General features: G+C 42.6%; 1 protein-coding gene across 2 annotated transcripts in view; it reads left to right on the top strand.

Annotated features, from left to right (window-relative positions):
• Positions 1–377: 377 nt before the first annotated feature.
• LOC106565856 (protein FAM107B) overlaps positions 378–17,783 on the top strand; it is a 48,671-nt gene continuing 31,265 nt past the window's right edge. Inside the window, exons 1-2 of one of the 2 annotated variants that reach the window (XM_014133454.3) lie at positions 378–890; positions 15,290–15,368. In XM_014133454.3, the coding sequence (XP_013988929.1) occupies positions 867–890; positions 15,290–15,368 (103 nt within the window). In that variant the 5' untranslated portion in view covers positions 378–866. Of the gene's footprint in view, positions 891–15,289; positions 15,369–15,868; positions 17,095–17,783 lie in introns of those variants that run through there. The other variant, XM_014133455.3, reaches the window with a different exon arrangement.

Below are 17,783 nucleotides of genomic sequence, written 5' to 3'. Positions count from 1 at the left end.
GGAAGACACGCAGAACCCAGGGCTGTATTTCATTCAGTGAACAAGGGACAAGGGAGTAAACAATGGCATAAGCGATGGAGCAACTGTCTGGAATGAAATGCAGCTCTAGCAGAGCCTGAGAAGGTGAGAAGACAAAAAGACCATAACAAACAGCTAGAAACTCCCACACACACACACTCACACACCTAGGCATAGTCCGTCCAGCCCAGTGCTGTCCAGCTCCTGGAAGTAGCCAGGGTGGTGACTGGTGACAGTGACAACCATGACACAGTGTGCTCTCTTCCTGGCTTCCTGCTCTGTCAGGCCCAATTACCATAATCCCCCCTTCTGTCCTTAAGTCCGCTAAGAGTGGGGAGTCAGCCAGCAACAGGTGGCTGAGAAGGGTCAGCTCTTCTACACTGGCCATGCTCACAAGTCCTTACCCTCACTCACACACATACAGTACACACACTCCTATCTCTCTCTCACACACACACACACTACCCAGCCTTCTTTCTCTCCCTCTCTTTATACAATCTGACTCATAGCATGACTTTGCAATAGTTGAGGTTTGATTTGTGGCGTTATGGATCCCTCCTCAACCAGCCAGGACAGCCAGTCTTAAGGAACACCTTGTAAACTGGTATTGTCTGGAGTACAGTACAGCACCCCTGTCTGTTGTTGTCACGGTGCCAGAGGGAGAGCTAGGAGGCTCCTCTTCGCCCCCGTCCGTCTGCCCCCTCCCTGGAGCATGCAGGAAGGGTGGACAGAGCAGAGCTGAGCTGAGGGAGAGCCTGGAGCCTGGCCCTGCCTAGAGGAGTGGAGGGACTTAGAGGAGCTACACCTGACCAGGCATACGGATTAGAGCGACCTGCACATCCAGCAGTATGGGGGCATCTTATTCAAAGAAGGTAAGTCAGCTTCCTATTCTAAGACGGGTTGGAGTTGCTGTTCAACACTGTTAATTTGTCATACTATACTGCCCCAATACATCTTGTTAGCCATATATTTGTTTGCTTATTTATTTATTTATTTACCTGTTGATGGTGTAGTTTAGGTATAAGGGGGAGTCACATGAGTGGGCCTTTGTGCTAGACTACAACTTATAACTAAGCTGTTATCTAATTTGCTGAATAGTTAGGATTTATTTGAAGACTCATAAAGAACCAAGAACACATTTTGGCTTAAAATAGACAGAGACACCTGTGTCTGTTTACAATAACACTATATTCAGTGTATGGTAACTGTGGACATTACAGACTAACAACATAACTTAATCACTTGGCTGAACTTCACACAGAACATAACAACTTGTATTACTCTGTCTTGACACTTGTCATATTAGCGGTTTGAATGGCAGGATTACCAACCTTGACCTTCCCATTGTTTCCCATCACGCAGCCATGCGTCAATGTAACTGTGCATAATGCTGGGTATGAAGGCATTTATAGAGAATGTAAATTCTGCAAGTACTCCAGAGGTTTCTCATTATCCAGGGAACCTCATTGTTGGCTGTTGAGCAGGCAGATCATGTCCAATAGAGTATGCACACTGCTGCATTCACAAATATTTGAGCTATGGGGTGGGACACGCCTGTTTAAGGGTGTGGATCGGGGTGTGTTGACACCATGGAGCCACCGAATGAGAGCTGACAGCTGGGGTTCCCAGAGGGTTACTAGGGCATTATGGGATGCATGCATGTGTCTTCTCATCAGGGGTCTTGTGTCATATCTGAGGGGAATTTATGGCAGTCAGATTAATGGGACTATATCTGACTCTGATTCATACAATATATATTTCTGTGCTATGGTGAAGCCAGCCTGGAGTCAACAAGTGTTCATTTGAATGAGCTGTGAAATTAGGAATTTTGTTAAAAGAGAACACATTACAATATCACGTACATCAGACACCTGCAGGTGCTTTTCCCTCATTGGTATAGATTCACTGCAGTTTGCTGCAGATTTTTTTGCATTGCTTTGTTTACCATGCCATTGTCACCAAGTAAGGGAGAACGGTGCACACACAGCACATACAAATCTTATACTGCTATGAAATACAACCATCATGACATTCACAGATCTCAACACAGTGTGACTGTATCTTCAGGTATCTCTTGTCATCTTCACCAATGAAATGACTCAACCTTGCCCAAAACCACCACCATTTCAACTCCAAAGTCCAAATCAGAATTACCCCCATGGGTAAATATGAGGAGGAGGCATATGCTTGATCTCTTTTTGCCCCACACATCCATTAGTGGAGGGGAGGATGGAGCGATAGAGGGAAAGAGCACTGAGTGATTAAGGGAGAGAGGGAAAGAGCACTAGGCTCTCAGAACAGTGAAAATGTCACTGCACGACCAGGCTGTAATTTCATCCCCTCTGCCAGTTTCCGGGCCCCGCTTGGCACCATGTGAATACCCGGTCGGCCTGGACCTCACAAAACAGCGCCGGTACCAGCCATCAGCCCCACCAGCACAACACAACACTCCCTTTCACTGCGACTAGCACAGAGACCAGAGGGGAATGGAGGAGGAAACTATTTGGCTGGTGCTTCCCCTCTTCTTGTGTCGCTGGGATGGGTGGGTGTTTGGGTGGTATGGCCTAAATGTAGCAAGCATCTCTGTAAACCATGTAAGAAGTGAGGCGTTAAGAATCATACTCACATGCTTCGCTACACCAGCTAAAGGAGGCTCTAATTATAATGAGGGATTTTTCTCTGATTAATTTTCTAAACAATTTCTGGTTATTTAATGTAATAGAATATTATGTAATAGAAAACAGTTCATTAGACAACTAGCTGTAACATGAGAAACTATTTTGTTTTCATCTCTCCCATTGGATGGCTGGCTTAGGTTTTCTTATAGGTTATAGATTTATAAAACTTTCTCAGGTACCATAACAAACTCCTCTTAATCACAGAGGGGAAGAGATGGATGCAACACCATGGGGAAGAGATTGATGTAAGACCAGGATATTTGATTTGGCTGCACCCATGATGAGAGAGCAGCATAGTTATGGCGCTCAGTGTCTGCACTGATAATACTGTGACTGCTCTACTGCTATCTGGGACATCAAGTAGAGTTAAATCCGTCTTGTGCCAAAGACCCACTGAGGCAGATTAAGGCAATCAGAGAAAATCCCTGTCTACATTACCCAACGGACAGGCTAAAAATACTGGTTACCTCTTAGAAAGAGTTTTACTGTGAAGTACCTGGTCTCAGGCATGCCGAGAAATGATACAGTATCAGTGATTTGTTTCCACAAGGATCTAAAGTTATCCTAAATCTTGCCATCTTCTCAGACTTAATTGCAAAGTAATGTATGTGATATAACAGCACTATAAGAATGCTGAATAACAACCATTCCTCTGTTACATTTCCGACTACACAACCAGAAGAGTAGATAATGTGTAGGTATTTGTTACATAACTGTTTAATTAGACTTCCAGACATAAGAACAGACCCGTGCAGCTATTTGGAATGCTTTTCTATTCAACTGTCTGGCTCATCAAAGGGGTTCTTTAGTCACTATTGTCTGTGGCCACCAACACTGTCTAAATCAGGGAGGGAGAGAGATGTTTGAGGGAGATGCGACTAGAAGGTGATTAGTAACCTACAGGTCCTTAAAGTGCTGGGTCATGGCTAAGTACATGTGTGTATGTGCTAAGAGTGTTTAAAAAAGGAAAGTGTAGTGTCTTAGCTCTTATTACTTATTTATACAATAAGAAAGACTCTGAATACAAGGAGCTTCACATTTACCGAAATGAGTTAGTACCAGAATAAGATAGAACAACACTGCGCATGACCAAGGGTGCTCCATTCTTAAAGGGGACATCAGTAATTAACAGAACATAACAGAAATTATTCTGAATCCCCAAACAGTTGACCGTCAATGCACAATTGAACTGGAGTACACAGGGTACAAAAGAAAACATTAACAACCTATTTTGAAATGTACTCACTACTTTTAATGTTATTTTCCATAAGTACCATCAGATCAGTTGTGGAGTTTATGTAAACAATCACACCCTTCTGATTGAGAGCTTTGGGAGTAAATCAGGGCATGGTTGAGGTGAGGCACGGTATGTTTCATATCTGTATTGATCTGGCTGTAGTGAGAAAGCGAGGGGTAGGTTATCGTAGGCAGATGGCTACACCGACTTAGGAAACATCCATTAGTTAAGTTTGGCAAACCAGATGTACTGCTTACGTATTACTCACACAGTGATGGTAATGACGCTAGGACTTCTGACTAAACCCCTCAAGACCAACAATAACCTCAGAATCTGTAATGCAAGGGTTTACTGTAACACCATTCAATGTTCAAGGCGCTCAGAAGACCAAGTTCTAGGCAGGACAAATTCCATGCTTGAAAACCAACATAGTCACATGAGCTATATGTTGAAAACTGAGACAGGAGACTAGTACTTACTACTTCAACTGAACACAAGCCATTCTCAAGATTAAGGTTAAAGAGTAAGCCACACACTAACCTTTCCCTGACACATGACCCTTTGTGATACAGTGAGAAAGACACATGAGAAGGCATGTGTGTGTTCAGCCCTCTTTAGGGCATGTAAAGTACACAGCCCCCTTGAGGGATTTGCACATGGTGTTGAGTGTGTCCTGTTGGATGTGTTGTGGTGAGGGAGGAAAGGGTTGAGAGCACCTCAGACACAGCTTGCCCTGGCAGTGTCCGTAAGACTTCATTAAACAGGAGGAATTCAGGATCAGTCTCAGTGAGCTACAGAGATATCTGTGGATAATGGGTTTAAATATGTCCAAAACAGTAGGTTGTGTCCCTGTGAATTTCCTTATAAGGCAATTTGTAAAATATAATAATACACAGAAGTAGACACTTGTCAAAAGTGAATGAGGAGAACTGGGGGTATCTGTATCTGTTGTTGTTAGGGGTCACTGAATGTTTAAAAAGGAAGGGTTGACCTTTGCCCTCTGGGTCCTGAAGTTTGATCAAATGCTTTTGATCCATGTTGAGTTCTAACCAACCCAGGGCATCCAATCACCAGTCACTCCCTCAACCATGACGCCAACAGTGTCTGGTACTGCATAAGACTCAAAGCAGGAGACTCATAGTCTTCATAATAATTATCACAGGGAGAGACAACAGAGAGAACCATACAATGTAGCTGAGAGTGACTGGACTGAACTGGGCTGAACTGCTTGTGCTGTATCTGTGCTTTGCCTTTATATATTGTAAAGCTGCAGAGGGTAATGGAATAAAAACTCATCTAACTACTTCTTCAATAAACTATAATTACTGTTATTGTTATCAAGCAGACTGAAATCGTCCATTTCAGCCTGTTTTTGCAACAAACTAAATGGCATCTGCCTTATGTTATGGTAACAGAAATCATTACTGTGCTGATTAAACATCTTTCACATGACATGAGAACATTACAATGACTGTCTGTCCTTGAGATCATTAGAGTCGTCTAGAATATGCACCAACAACAGGGGAGAATGATGTCTGTATCATGGCAATAGTGAAAATATATAAAAAGTGGAGAACCCACAAATTCCGATAGATGCGGTAAAGAGGTCAATGAAATACAGACCGCGGGGGATAGAAGGACACCGGATTGGTGCACATTCAACAAATCTGATCTAACAAAGTAGATAATTATCAAATCCGTCATGATTGATGTATTGTAACAGGCCTACAATGTGGTTACTAAGTCCAATTTGGATATATTTGGCTGTTTTCTCTGCATAACATTTAGAAGTGAGTGCTAAATACTAACTCTCGTTAGTGTAAGCTGGTAGCATCGCTAGCATACAGAAATCGGTGGTGGTAGTCAAAGTCATTATTTTACTGCAAAGCAGTTGATTGGTGACGATGACATGTGTTTAGGTTGACATCCATACAAGCATTATACTCAGATTTTTACCTCAACATAGTGTGAAATACACATAAAAAATTGCCTAAATGTGGGTTAATTTTTCTGGGGGGCAATGAGAATATTTGGGATCTTTCTCCCACGGCATATTCCCCCCACAGGTTTCCATGGCATTTCTATTGTTTGGTCAAGTTCCATTGACCTATTTACCACATCTACTGTAAATCCAATTGAGCCCAACCTTGATGGACAGGCAATTGATAAGAGGCTGGCAGAGCAGCAAACCCAGGCAGAAGACTGCACCAGCCAGGCCAGGTCACTCACCTTTCACCTGTGGGTCACACTTTGATCCCAGACCATGCCAGGCTGAGGCTAGTGTCAGTGCAGCCTGTGATGGAACTACAACCTGTCCCGTGTTATCCGTCCTTGCTGTCAGACATCTGTCCCTGGCATGTGACCCAGTGTGTAGTAATCGAGACCGGTCTCACTGAGACAGTCAATACGGATGCTGGGAATGTAAATACAATCAAACTAGCATGGGCAATGACCACAAGCCAGTCATAACGTGGCTAATAGGCTAGCCTATCTATTTATGTAGCAAGCTAAAAACACAGAGACTAACGTTAGCTAGCTAGCTAGCTGTTAGGAGGATGTCATGCCATTGGAGGAGTGGGTGAGTGACTGACTTTTTCCCCTCATATCCTTTTCAGTGGCTATACACAGCTAGAGATGCAGGTGTCATTTGGTTAGCTAGCAAGAGCTTGAACGACTATTATCCAGTTAGCATATCTCTTGGGTTCGCAAATTCACTCTGGTTATCTACTCCAATTTCAGAGTACTTTCGTCGGAGTGTTCCAGAGCATAGAGCAGCTGATGAATTTACAAACGTGCAAAACCCAGTTGAATATGACCGGTCTCAGTAAACGTCGGCAAAACAAGTAATAGTTAGTCAAGAACTCTCTAGATAACATGTAAACAGACTAACCAGCTCTGCTACAGCGAGTAAAATGGTCAGTGAGGTCTCATTTGTGTCTGGAAGAAGCTATCTAGCAAGCTAGCCAACTTTAGGCAGTTAGCTTGGGTGCTTGGTTGGGGCAAGCATGCATTAGCAGACAAGCTGCAGAAGGACGGGGAGGCTACAATTCCCCATTGTTTATCAGTACAATTTTGACGGCCAACTAGCTGAAAAAGTTTGAGGATTTATCTAATGTTCCTTTGTTAGATTTTAGCTCATCTTGCTTTGGCTAGCATTAGTTGTTTATCTGGTTGTTGATGTGCATAACTGAGGGAGAGAGAGCCTACCTTTTTGGTTGTTTCATCAATAGGACTGTAAAGAGGTCTTCCAAATATAAGAGGACTTCCATGGTGTTTACATATATGCAGAAATCCATTCAGGTGAATTTTGTGTCTTTTGGTGAATGCGTTCTAATGATCTAAAGTCGTGCTGTTGCAACTGCTTGTAAACATACAGCCCAGTTCAAAGTGAATTATGGCAGGCCCAGTGGCAAATGGCTTGTTTGTATAAAGCCCTACTGTAGCTATGATTGGCTATAGTGCACCGGTCTGTGTAGACTCCGGTTTTATTTAATAAATAAAAATTATGTATTTTTATTCTTTTTTCTTCACATTTTCAAACAGTACATTTATTTTTTCCAACAAGGCTATACGTTCGGGTGAAGTTCTTTTCTCACCTGAGTAGCATCGTTTCACTGCAAAAAATAAAATTAAACCATCTAGTGTTCAGCAAAATAACAACACAATGTCAAACACAGGTAGCCTAGTCAAATAATTTACATCCAGTCACATTAACCGTTACTTTCTCGTGGAAAACCTTCACTCTTGCGCGGGAAACCTTCACTCTTGCACAGACATTTAGAAATGAAACATGACAATTTGAAAAATAAGCCACGCAAGTTTTTTGAGCGAGAATAAAGATGACTTTTGAGTAGTAAGACATGTATAAAAGCAACAGATACCATTAATAAGAAGGGGCTAGAAGCGTCTTATATGGTGAGCTACCAAGCGGCAAGGACAGGCAAGCCCCATACAATTGTGAAGGACTTCATTCTTCCTGCTGCCGTGGATATGGTGGGATATGGTGGATATGAGGGGACAATGCTGGGGGAAAAGGCCAAAAAAACTATACAGACAGTGCCTTCATCAAACAACACTGTTTTACGACGCATCAGTGACATGGCAGGAGATGTTTTGAAACAATTACTGCTTCGCATACAAGCCTGTGAATTATATGTGTTACAGCTGGATGAGTCAACAGACGTGGTGGGCCTGGCACAGCTCCTGGTATATGTCTGTTACGTTTATAGGGGGTCAATTAAGGAAGAGGATATTTATATACATGAGAGGATATGTTTTAAAGTACTGTACAGCTTTGTGACATCAAATGGACTTTGGTGGTCAAGATGTGATCGTGTCTGTACTGATGGCGCAAAAGCCATGACAGGGAGACATAGTGAGTGGTAACGCACGTGAAAGCAGTTCCTCCCGATGCCACTTGGGTACACTGCAGCTTCCGAGAGGCTCCGAGAGGCTCTTGGTGCCAAGTGAATGCCTGACAGCTTGAAAGATGTTTTGGACACTACAGTGAAAATGGTTAACTTTCTTAAAGCAAGGTCCCTGAACTCTCGTGTATTTTCTGCATTATGCAATGATATGGGTAGCGACCATGTAAAGCTTTTACAACATACAGAAGTGCGCTGGTTATCAAGGGGCAAAGTATTGACACATTTTTTGAATTGAGAGACGAGCTTAAAGTTTTCTTTACTGACCATGATTTTCACTTGTCTGACCGCTTGCATGATGACGAGTTTCTTACACGACTGGCCTATCTGGGTGATGTTTTTTCTTTCCTGAATGATCTGAATCTAGGATTACAGGGACTCATCGCAACTATATTTGATGTGTGGGACAAAATTGAGGCTATGATTAAGAAGTTGGAGCTCTTCTCTGTCTGCATTAACCCTTTCATGCCCTGCCTCCAGTCCACTTACCGATATCTGAACAAGAGAGCCTCATCGAAATTGCAACAAGCGGTTCTGTGAAAATGTAATTTAATCAGAAGCCACTGCCAGATTTCTGGATAGGGCTGCGCTCAGAGTTTCTTGCATTGGCAAATCACGCTGTTAAGACACTGATGCCCTTTGCAACCACGAACCTATGTGAAAGTGAATTCTCAGCCCTCACTAGCATGAAAACCAAATACAGGCACAGACTGTGTGTGGAAAGACTCTCTCCAATACAACCCAACATTGCAGAGTTATGCGCATCCTTTCAAGCACACCGTTCTCATTAACCTGTGGTGATTTATTCACAATTTTTGATGAACAAATAAGGTTTTATAGGTAAGGTGGCTAAATAAAGAGCAAAATTATTGATTATTGTTATATTATTACTTGTGCCCTGGTCCTATAAGAACTCTGTCACTTCCCACGAACCGGATTGTGACAAAAACTCACACTCATTCTTATGTTTAATAAATGTATTGTATAGTGTGTGTGTGGCAGGCTTACAATGACGGCAAAAAACAACATTTGAGAGTGAGCTGACCCTGGTACTAGAGGGGGTACGCAGCTGGAGGTTGAACGTTTGAAGGGGTACCGGACTATAAAAAGTTTCGGAACCACTGCCTCAGTATACATAATTCCCAAACATTCTAAGAATGTATGAAATCTTGAAAATGACCATATGTGACCGAGCTCCTCAATTTGGTCTTATCTAGAAAAATTTGAAACTGTTTTTTTGTTTTACATTGGATAAAAGTAGAGACTCGGGGCTAGAAAATGGTATGTCATACACTGCAGTTGAGGAACAATAGGAAAGTAATTCTGCTTTGAAATTTGATAAACTTCTAACTCCACTTTTGAGAAAATGGCCTTTGAATTTAATGGTACACCTACTGGAGAGCTCTTCTTTGTCTACACCCATTCAACATCGTTTGCACCCTCTTAAGCCTTAGCCCCACCCATCTCTTTAAAGATTCACATGAGGCCATGTGGTAAACACACGCTATATGAAGTTTATTTGTCACATGCACAGGATACAGAAGGTATAAAAGGTACACTGAAATGGTTAATTGCATAGTAGCAATATCAAAAACAGAAATTGTCCAGATAAAAATATTTTATAATTATTATATGACGCTTACCCTACACACGTCTCTAAATTGATGGGACATGTGAAGGAAATGCTATAACCATCCCCCAGCCACATCTAGCTGTGTATGGGTTACTATTGTCTAGACATTTACGTTCAAATGCCGCTCCTGTGAAGTAGTGACGTGCAACATGCGCCTAGTTTCCTGAAACAAGTCACATCTAAGTGGTCGCTTGTCAGAAAATGTTTTAAAAAAGTGTCATATTCTTCCTGGGGGTGTAAATGAAAAGATTTTGATGAGATTTCAAGTTGCTAAAATGCTGTCAGTTCCACTTTATAAATGCTACAATGTTTCACACACATAAGTTATTTTCAAAGAGATGGCGAACAACAGTAAGCACGCTGCAATAAAAAACAGTTCCACTCACCAGATGATGATCATTTGAAACTTAACTTCTTGTTGAAAGTTATTCTTGAAAAGGGAGAAGCTAACAAATTAGCAACAACATCCTCTTTGATAACACCTGCTGCAGCCGGTGTTAACAAAATATAGCTAGAAGTTTCCATATGTTTTTGTAAAAGCAATCCCACCCATTAAGTCAAAATGTGACTGGTTGATTCCACTGTCACTCCATAATGTTGCCCTAATATAGTTGAATGGCAGATGTCTTTATATAGCTAGCCAATGGCTGACATTGCTAGCTCAATTTATCTCCCCAGAGACCAGCAAAGAAAAATCCTGATTGGATCTTGTTTTCTCTTCAGTGTTAACCCTTTCCTTTCCAACAAAAACTGAAGAGATTAAATCAGATCATTGAAAAATAATAATATAATTATAATTATAATAATTATTGTATAAATCCTTAACCCTTCTCTGAAGGCATAGTAGGCCCATTGTTCCCCACTGTGTTTGGGTTAGTAATCATTTGCCTCAGCATGCATTTTTTCACTATTCTGAATGTCTAAAGAATCCATACATTGTTCTGAAATATGAACACAGAAATATTGTACATTTTGAACTCTGTTGTGGTGGTGATTTGACAAAATTACAATCATGGTCTTGAATTGGACTCTCATTATTCTGGTCTCGGTCTTGCCTCGGTCTCAAACCCCTTGTCCCCCTCCTGGTCTTGGTCTTGAATCGGTCTTGCTTTAGGTGGTCTCGAACACAACACTGATGTGACCTACAGGGGCCCAGCTGCAGATTTATAGGACCAGATGGTGTTTGTGTTTACCTGCATGGCCCTGTCCTCATCACAAGCTCTTCTGGCTCCACCATATAGGACATTATACTGAAAACAGTTCAAATCCCTCAGATATCTGTTTATTCACTGAAGCATATGGTTAGTTCTCGACAATTACATGACCTGAAATGGTACTGTAGCTGTAATGAGCTTAGTTATCTTTAGCGTCCCTAGCTCTGAAGTTAATTACTGCCACCACGAGCTGTAGAGAGCAGAGAAGTATACCTGTTTCTCCACTAGGTGGCAGACTCAACTCAATCTGATCATGTAAGAATCTGAATCAGTACCATTGGGTGTATTGTGTGTGTGTGTGTGTGTGTGTGTGTGTGTGTGTGTGTGTGTGTGTGTGTGTGTGTGTGTGTGTGTGTGTGTGTGTGTGTGTGTGTGTGTGTGTGTGGTGTGTGTGTGTGTGTATCGTGCATGTTAAAGCCTGTTGCAGGAAAGGGAACGCTTTGTAGTTTACAAGGCCTCCCAGATCTGAACGTTACATCTTAAAACCATCTGTAAAACATTGTGTCCTTCCTAAGTACATTACTTTTCCTTCCTGGAGGGTAGCTGGCATACTGGAACATGGTTCATGTTGAGCTGTGATGACCTGTGGTGCAGAATCTGCCTTCCTGAGATTAAAGACAGGGGGAGGTGAGAGTGACTAATGTACTGGCCTGAGGTGGGCACTGTCCCTAAGAACTGATCTTGGATCCGCTTCATGGCGTGGTTCCCATCTTTGTTGTGCTGTGACCATCGAAGGCTGGGATTCAATCCGACTGGCGGTAGATCTGGGGCGGCAGGTAGCCTAGGGGTTAGAGAGTTGGGCCAGTAACTGAAAGGTTGCTAGATCAAATCCCTGAGCTGATAAGGTAAAAATCAGTTGTTCTGCCCCTGAACAAAGCAGTTAGCCCACTGTTCCTATGCTGTCATTGTAAATAACAATTTGTTCTTAACTGACTTGCCTGGTTAAATTAAAAAATACAAATCTGCATTACAGCGCACTTGACATTTAACGGTAATTTCCGATTGAGCCGACATATGCAGCATTTAATGTGATGGCAGTCTCCGTGAATGTGGGAACATTGTCTTATAGACTTATTTAGGAAAAGATAAGGACAGAGGGGGCATGGAAAAGTGTATTTAGTAGCACAGACACATGCTGGTGACAGGCCCTTCAGCAGTATACAACATGGTCAGTGTTTCAGTTTGCCCACTGATTATTCCAGTTAGGATTTGTAAAAGCTATGTTAGTTCCTTGGTAAGTCAGGATCTACATGAGGTTTGTTTTGGGTTCCTAACTGGGTCTCTATTGACAGGGTCCTGACTGTTTTTGTTTAATGAAAACTTGGGGTGGGATTCAAAGCGATCGTGCTTTGCACCTTTTAAATAAAACAATGCATTTTTATGGTGAGTGAGCGTTGCGCCTTTTCCTTTTCAATGTCTTTGTACAGGTGTCAGGTTCTAAATCTGCATTTTGGAGAGTATGTTAAGACAACAATCTCGGGGGCAGTAGTTCCCTCTGTCTCATCTAATGGCAGTGTCCTGAATGGCACTGACAAGCTCTCTGCTTTTACTGCTCTTTCATCTCACTAGGAGAGCACTATGTTAAGGGACTCATATGACTCATGGGGACGTAAAACAAAAAGGCTGGTGAAGGATGTCGCCGAAATGTGTCTGTTTGCTCTGACCTCTGCCGCTAACAAAATACATTGAAACTTAAAGAATATTTCAGTGAGTGTGGGTTTTACTTTCTCATTGGGGACAATAAAACATCAAAATCCCTTATGTAGGAAACACAGTGTACTGTACTGAGGCAGTGTCAGCCACAAGTCTTGATTTTGTAATTAGAGAAAGATATATTTAAATCTATTTATTTATATCCATGGTTGAAATTACTCGTGTTGACACAGTGTCCAATATTCAAATATTCAGTAAGACTCTATTCAAAGGGATAATGCAAACATAATCATAACTTTGTGTAATTATCATGATATACTCACATTTTGTGTGGGTGCATGTGTGCGTGCATACAGTTAGTAGTTGGAAGGTGCATTGCTTGTGTACTTTACTAGCAACCCTACTCTCCCGTCCAGGGCCTCTGCTAACAGCCTGTGTCGTCTGGGTAACCTGACTACCCTGAGGGGTGAAACCAGAGCACCAGATCACCAGATCAGGGTCCAAATTAATTTGACAAAAAAAGGTCAAACCTCTTTGTCTCACCCCTTATTATAGGGTTAGAGGTATAGAATCACTTTCTGAGTCTGCTTAATAAAACATGAGGGAAATCAAACAGGACTCTGATTGGAAAGGTCAAATGACCACTGATGGTAATGAGACACTGGGCCAGGGAAAAACACAACACAACAAACACAATCTAAACCCAGGTCAGCCAGCCTGCACAGTAGGGACTAGGTCCAGTGCTTCCAGAACGGATTTAGACCAGGAATCCTCCAACTGGGATTTCTGGAAAGTTACCAGAATTTTGCAGCCCTACTGAGACCTGTTTGGATTTAATTGTCCACTTACAGAAGCAAGCCACGAACCAGACCTGTTTGGATTTGATTGTCCACCTACAGAGGCAAGCCACGAACCTTGATACACTCCTGGGGCAGGAAAATAAAGAGGATAAAGTTATGGACACTCATAATCACTGGAGATCAATACGGAGCTTACTGTTCTTTATTCACACAGCTCATAGACGTTATGAGGTGACTCATCAATGAGAGAGGGGTTTATGCAATGTGGCTGTAAATATGGAGTTTTTATTCCCTCTAAGCTCTTTTAAAACTTGACTCAAGTGTTATTAGCACAGGCTTTGCTTCTTATATCTTCTTAGTGAGCCCCTGGTAATCATAATACTGCTTAGAGCAACTCTGTTGTACTTTAAAGCAACGTGAGAGAGCATGAATATTAGGAGCAATGTGTTGTAGAAAAAAATTGATTATTTCCATTATTACTATTACATTCTAAACAACATAAATGTATTCCATTTACCAATTAAAAAAACTAGTCTCTAGACATTATCATGACTGAAGCCTCTATTTTGATTATGTCAGAAAAAATAACATGAATAATAGTACATGATACAATCAACAGAGTTGAGTTTAGGTATTTTCCATGTGAGGTCATGTATTATTCATGTTTGTTGCGGTTTGTCATATTTACAGAACATTTTTAGAGTACACGAGGAACACCCTGTCCCAACACAGTGACAGAGACACATTTAGGAGAAAGAGATCATTCATTAAAACACTGCCCTCCCCAAACCTCCATTCCCCCAAACTCTCCATTCCATGCACGACACAGAATTTACCCTATACCCTACCAGTGGATTAACAGAAATGCCCCCACCCCCAGTAATGCCAGGGAGGTAGTGGATGGGGGGGGACTCAAGACAGTAAGGGCCTTGTCACCAAACCAAGCCTGAGAAAGCCTCTCCTAGCAACCGTAGACGGCAACACAATATCCTTTCACACAGCCGAGAGGGCGTCCAAAAGGCCCTTTGAATGGAGCTCAGCTCACCCCTGTGAAGAGGCTGTGCTGCAAGGCTTCAGTATGGACAACCAGGCCTCTGGGGCCCTGTCAGAGAGAGAGGGGTAAGGAGGATGGAAGGGGAGGGAGAGAGTGAGAGTGAGAGTGAGAGTGAGAGAGAGAGAGAGAGAGAGGTGGGAGAAGGATGAATAGGAAGGGATGTGGGGAGCAGAAGGAAAAGGGGAGGAGCAGTAACAGAAGGGGTGTAGAGGTATGGGGCATGGGAAGGATACAGGTGAGGAGGAGAAGGGAGAGAGGATGGAGGAGGATGATGATGAGAGGAATTGATAGAAGTAAAAGGAGTAAAGGGAGTAGAAGTGAGAGAGATGGAGGAAGAATGGAAGGGTGAGAGGGCCAGTTTAATGCCTGCTGTCACTGTGTGCAGCCTTTAGCTGTTTATAGCCCCCAGGCCGGTAATGTCCATTTAAAATCAATGAGGAGACACTAATGACATCACAAGCATGCTGGGCGGATGTGAGAAATGGCAATGATCAGGGTCTGATGTATCGTCTGAACCCATCTCTATTTCTCTCCCATCCCACCCATCTCTCTCTATTCTTCTTTCCCTCTCTCTACAGAAGACGTATAGCATCAACCAACAGCAACAGCAGCAGCAGCAGCAGTGTGTGAAAAACGGAAAGCACAGGAATGGCAGAGGTACGTCTGGCCCTCTCCGGTTACTGTCTCATGGAACAATAACATGCCTGGGAAGTAAAGCCAAGCAACTCTGAGTTACCATCTTGTGTTATCACTGCCTCTCATTGTACACAGCAGAGTAATGGACCTGGCCCTCCAATCACTGTGATCATACCTGCCAGCCAGGTACAGGTACTTCCGCACACTTGGCACATTTGACTGTTCACTGGTCTGGTTACACTATTTGTGTTATGTATGAAAAGTTTTTTTAAAGGGCTCAAAGCATCCAGTAAGAACCTTAAGAGTCTTAAAAGAGTCTTACAATTTAGTGCCTGTGCTAACATGATAAACTCTGATTACGTTGATTTTGTGTAATACAAGGGATTTCGTGGTACTTGACATAAACTAAAGTGTCCAACTTTGAGATCAACATGTCTTGGAGAGTTTTCATCAGAGTGCTGAAGAGATTTACATTTCTTCCTAATCCCATGTCTTACTTTGTTGACAAATTTGGGATATTTTTTATCAAAACATTATTTATAACTAACAAATAAGTCAGTGAACACCTTGTCACTTGTCACTCAGTTATTTTCTATAGTGGTAAGTGTCCATTACTCTCTTTGTCAGGAAAAAAATATCACATTGATACTGACATCCCTCTGACTAATTGCAGGCTAGCTCATAATCTCTATCTAGCTAACACTGTATACATTCTACATCCCCTTAAAGCAGAGGCATTGGGAAAGCCATGTGTAGATGAACAGCCCAGTGTACTCTCTCCCAGTACTGCCAGCCTGGCTACTGGACTACACTGCTGAGTATGAAAGCGCCCAGATGACTTATGGTTAATATGAGCATTAGGCGAGAGAGCTTAAGCCTTCTGCTAATCCTACCAGCTACAGACCACTGAGGATCAGAAAGAGGGAGAGAGAGAGGAGTGAGAGTGTGAGTGAGTGAGAGAGAGGGGATAGTGTAAGATTGAGAGAGAAAAGAAAAAGAGGGAAGGAAGGAAAGAAAGAGAGAATGGAGGAGAGAACTAGAGAGATTGAGAGTAGGGGAGAGAGGGAAAGTGAGAGGATAGAGGAAAAGAGAAAAAGACAAAAGAAAAAGAAAGAGAGGGAGAGAGAATATCTAACAGCAGGCTAGAGACGAGGGGAGAGGCAATAGATAGAGTAATAATATTAGAGATAAAGAGTGAGAGAGAGAGAGAGAGAGAGAGAGAGAGAGAGAGAGAGAGAGAGAGAGAGAGAGAGAGAGAGAGAGAGAGAGAATGACAGAGTGCGAGTGGTGTGAGAGAGGGAGGGGCGGGCAGTGGAATGCCCGGGGGTCATGTGACTGTTTACTCTAGCCTGGGCAGAGAAGCATGCTTAAAGGAGTGCTGCAGCAGGACACACACAGATACACCCAGACACAGAGAGAGGGAGACAGACAGACAGACAGACAGACAGACAGACAGACAGACAGACAGACAGACAGACAGACAGACAGACAGACAGACAGACAGACAGACAGACAGACAGACAGACAGACAGACAGACAGACAGACAGACAGACAGACAGACAGACAGACAGACAGACAGACAGACAGACAGACAGACAGACAGACAGACAGACAGACAGACAGACAGACAGACAGACAGACAGACAGACAGACAGACAGACAGACAGACAGACACCAAGAGAGGCATGGCACAGAGAGTGCCTTCTGGCCAGGCTGGGAGGACCAGAGACGTACTGGTCAAGTCAGGTAAGACCCATGCAGAGCTATGCTCCACTCTGTCACTATGACAGAACAGCAGGGCTGACACAGAGGCTTCAGCAGAAGCCAGATTTTGCAGAACAGTGTTTTACATGTTATAGGCTCTGTTTATTTATGGGAAAGGCAAATTGTGCAAGTAGAGAGAAGGTAGTGAGATCTGTACAGTATGTTGATAAAACAACATGGTTTTGCGAAGATCATGGAATGTATTACTGAGGTTAACAGGAGGGAACTTTGTAGATACTAGATGTTGTTATCTGTTACAATTGTCTCTACATATGGGGGAGAAGGACTTTTAGACACATTTAGGAGGGCTCATTGTTTGGGCCTGGAACAGACAAACATGAAGTGAAATGTACTGTACATGTAAGTGTACTTGAGACACAGAGAGCATCAGATCAGTTTCATAGCAAAATCCACTGAGGACAGCTAGCTATGTCTATAACTTATGCATTGGTACAGCAACACAGATTGTCATGTTAACAGTTTGGGAACAATGTGCTGGACACACCAAGGTATCACCAGGCACAATGACTTCACATAGCAAGATTCATTCAGATAATGTAATTATAATGCTTAAGCAGGATTTTTTTGTTTTGTACTCTTGAGTCTTGGGACATTACGTGTTCTTTGTGTAGAAGAGCCCTCTGTCCATCAATTGGACAATACAGGACCAC

This window comes from Salmo salar, chromosome 12 (genome assembly GCF_965601325.2).
Source record: "Salmo salar chromosome 12, fSalSal1, whole genome shotgun sequence".
NCBI classification, from domain to species: domain Eukaryota; kingdom Metazoa; phylum Chordata; class Actinopteri; order Salmoniformes; family Salmonidae; genus Salmo; species Salmo salar.
Note: the sequence above shows the minus strand (reverse complement) of the source record. Positions and strands in the feature narration are given on the sequence as shown.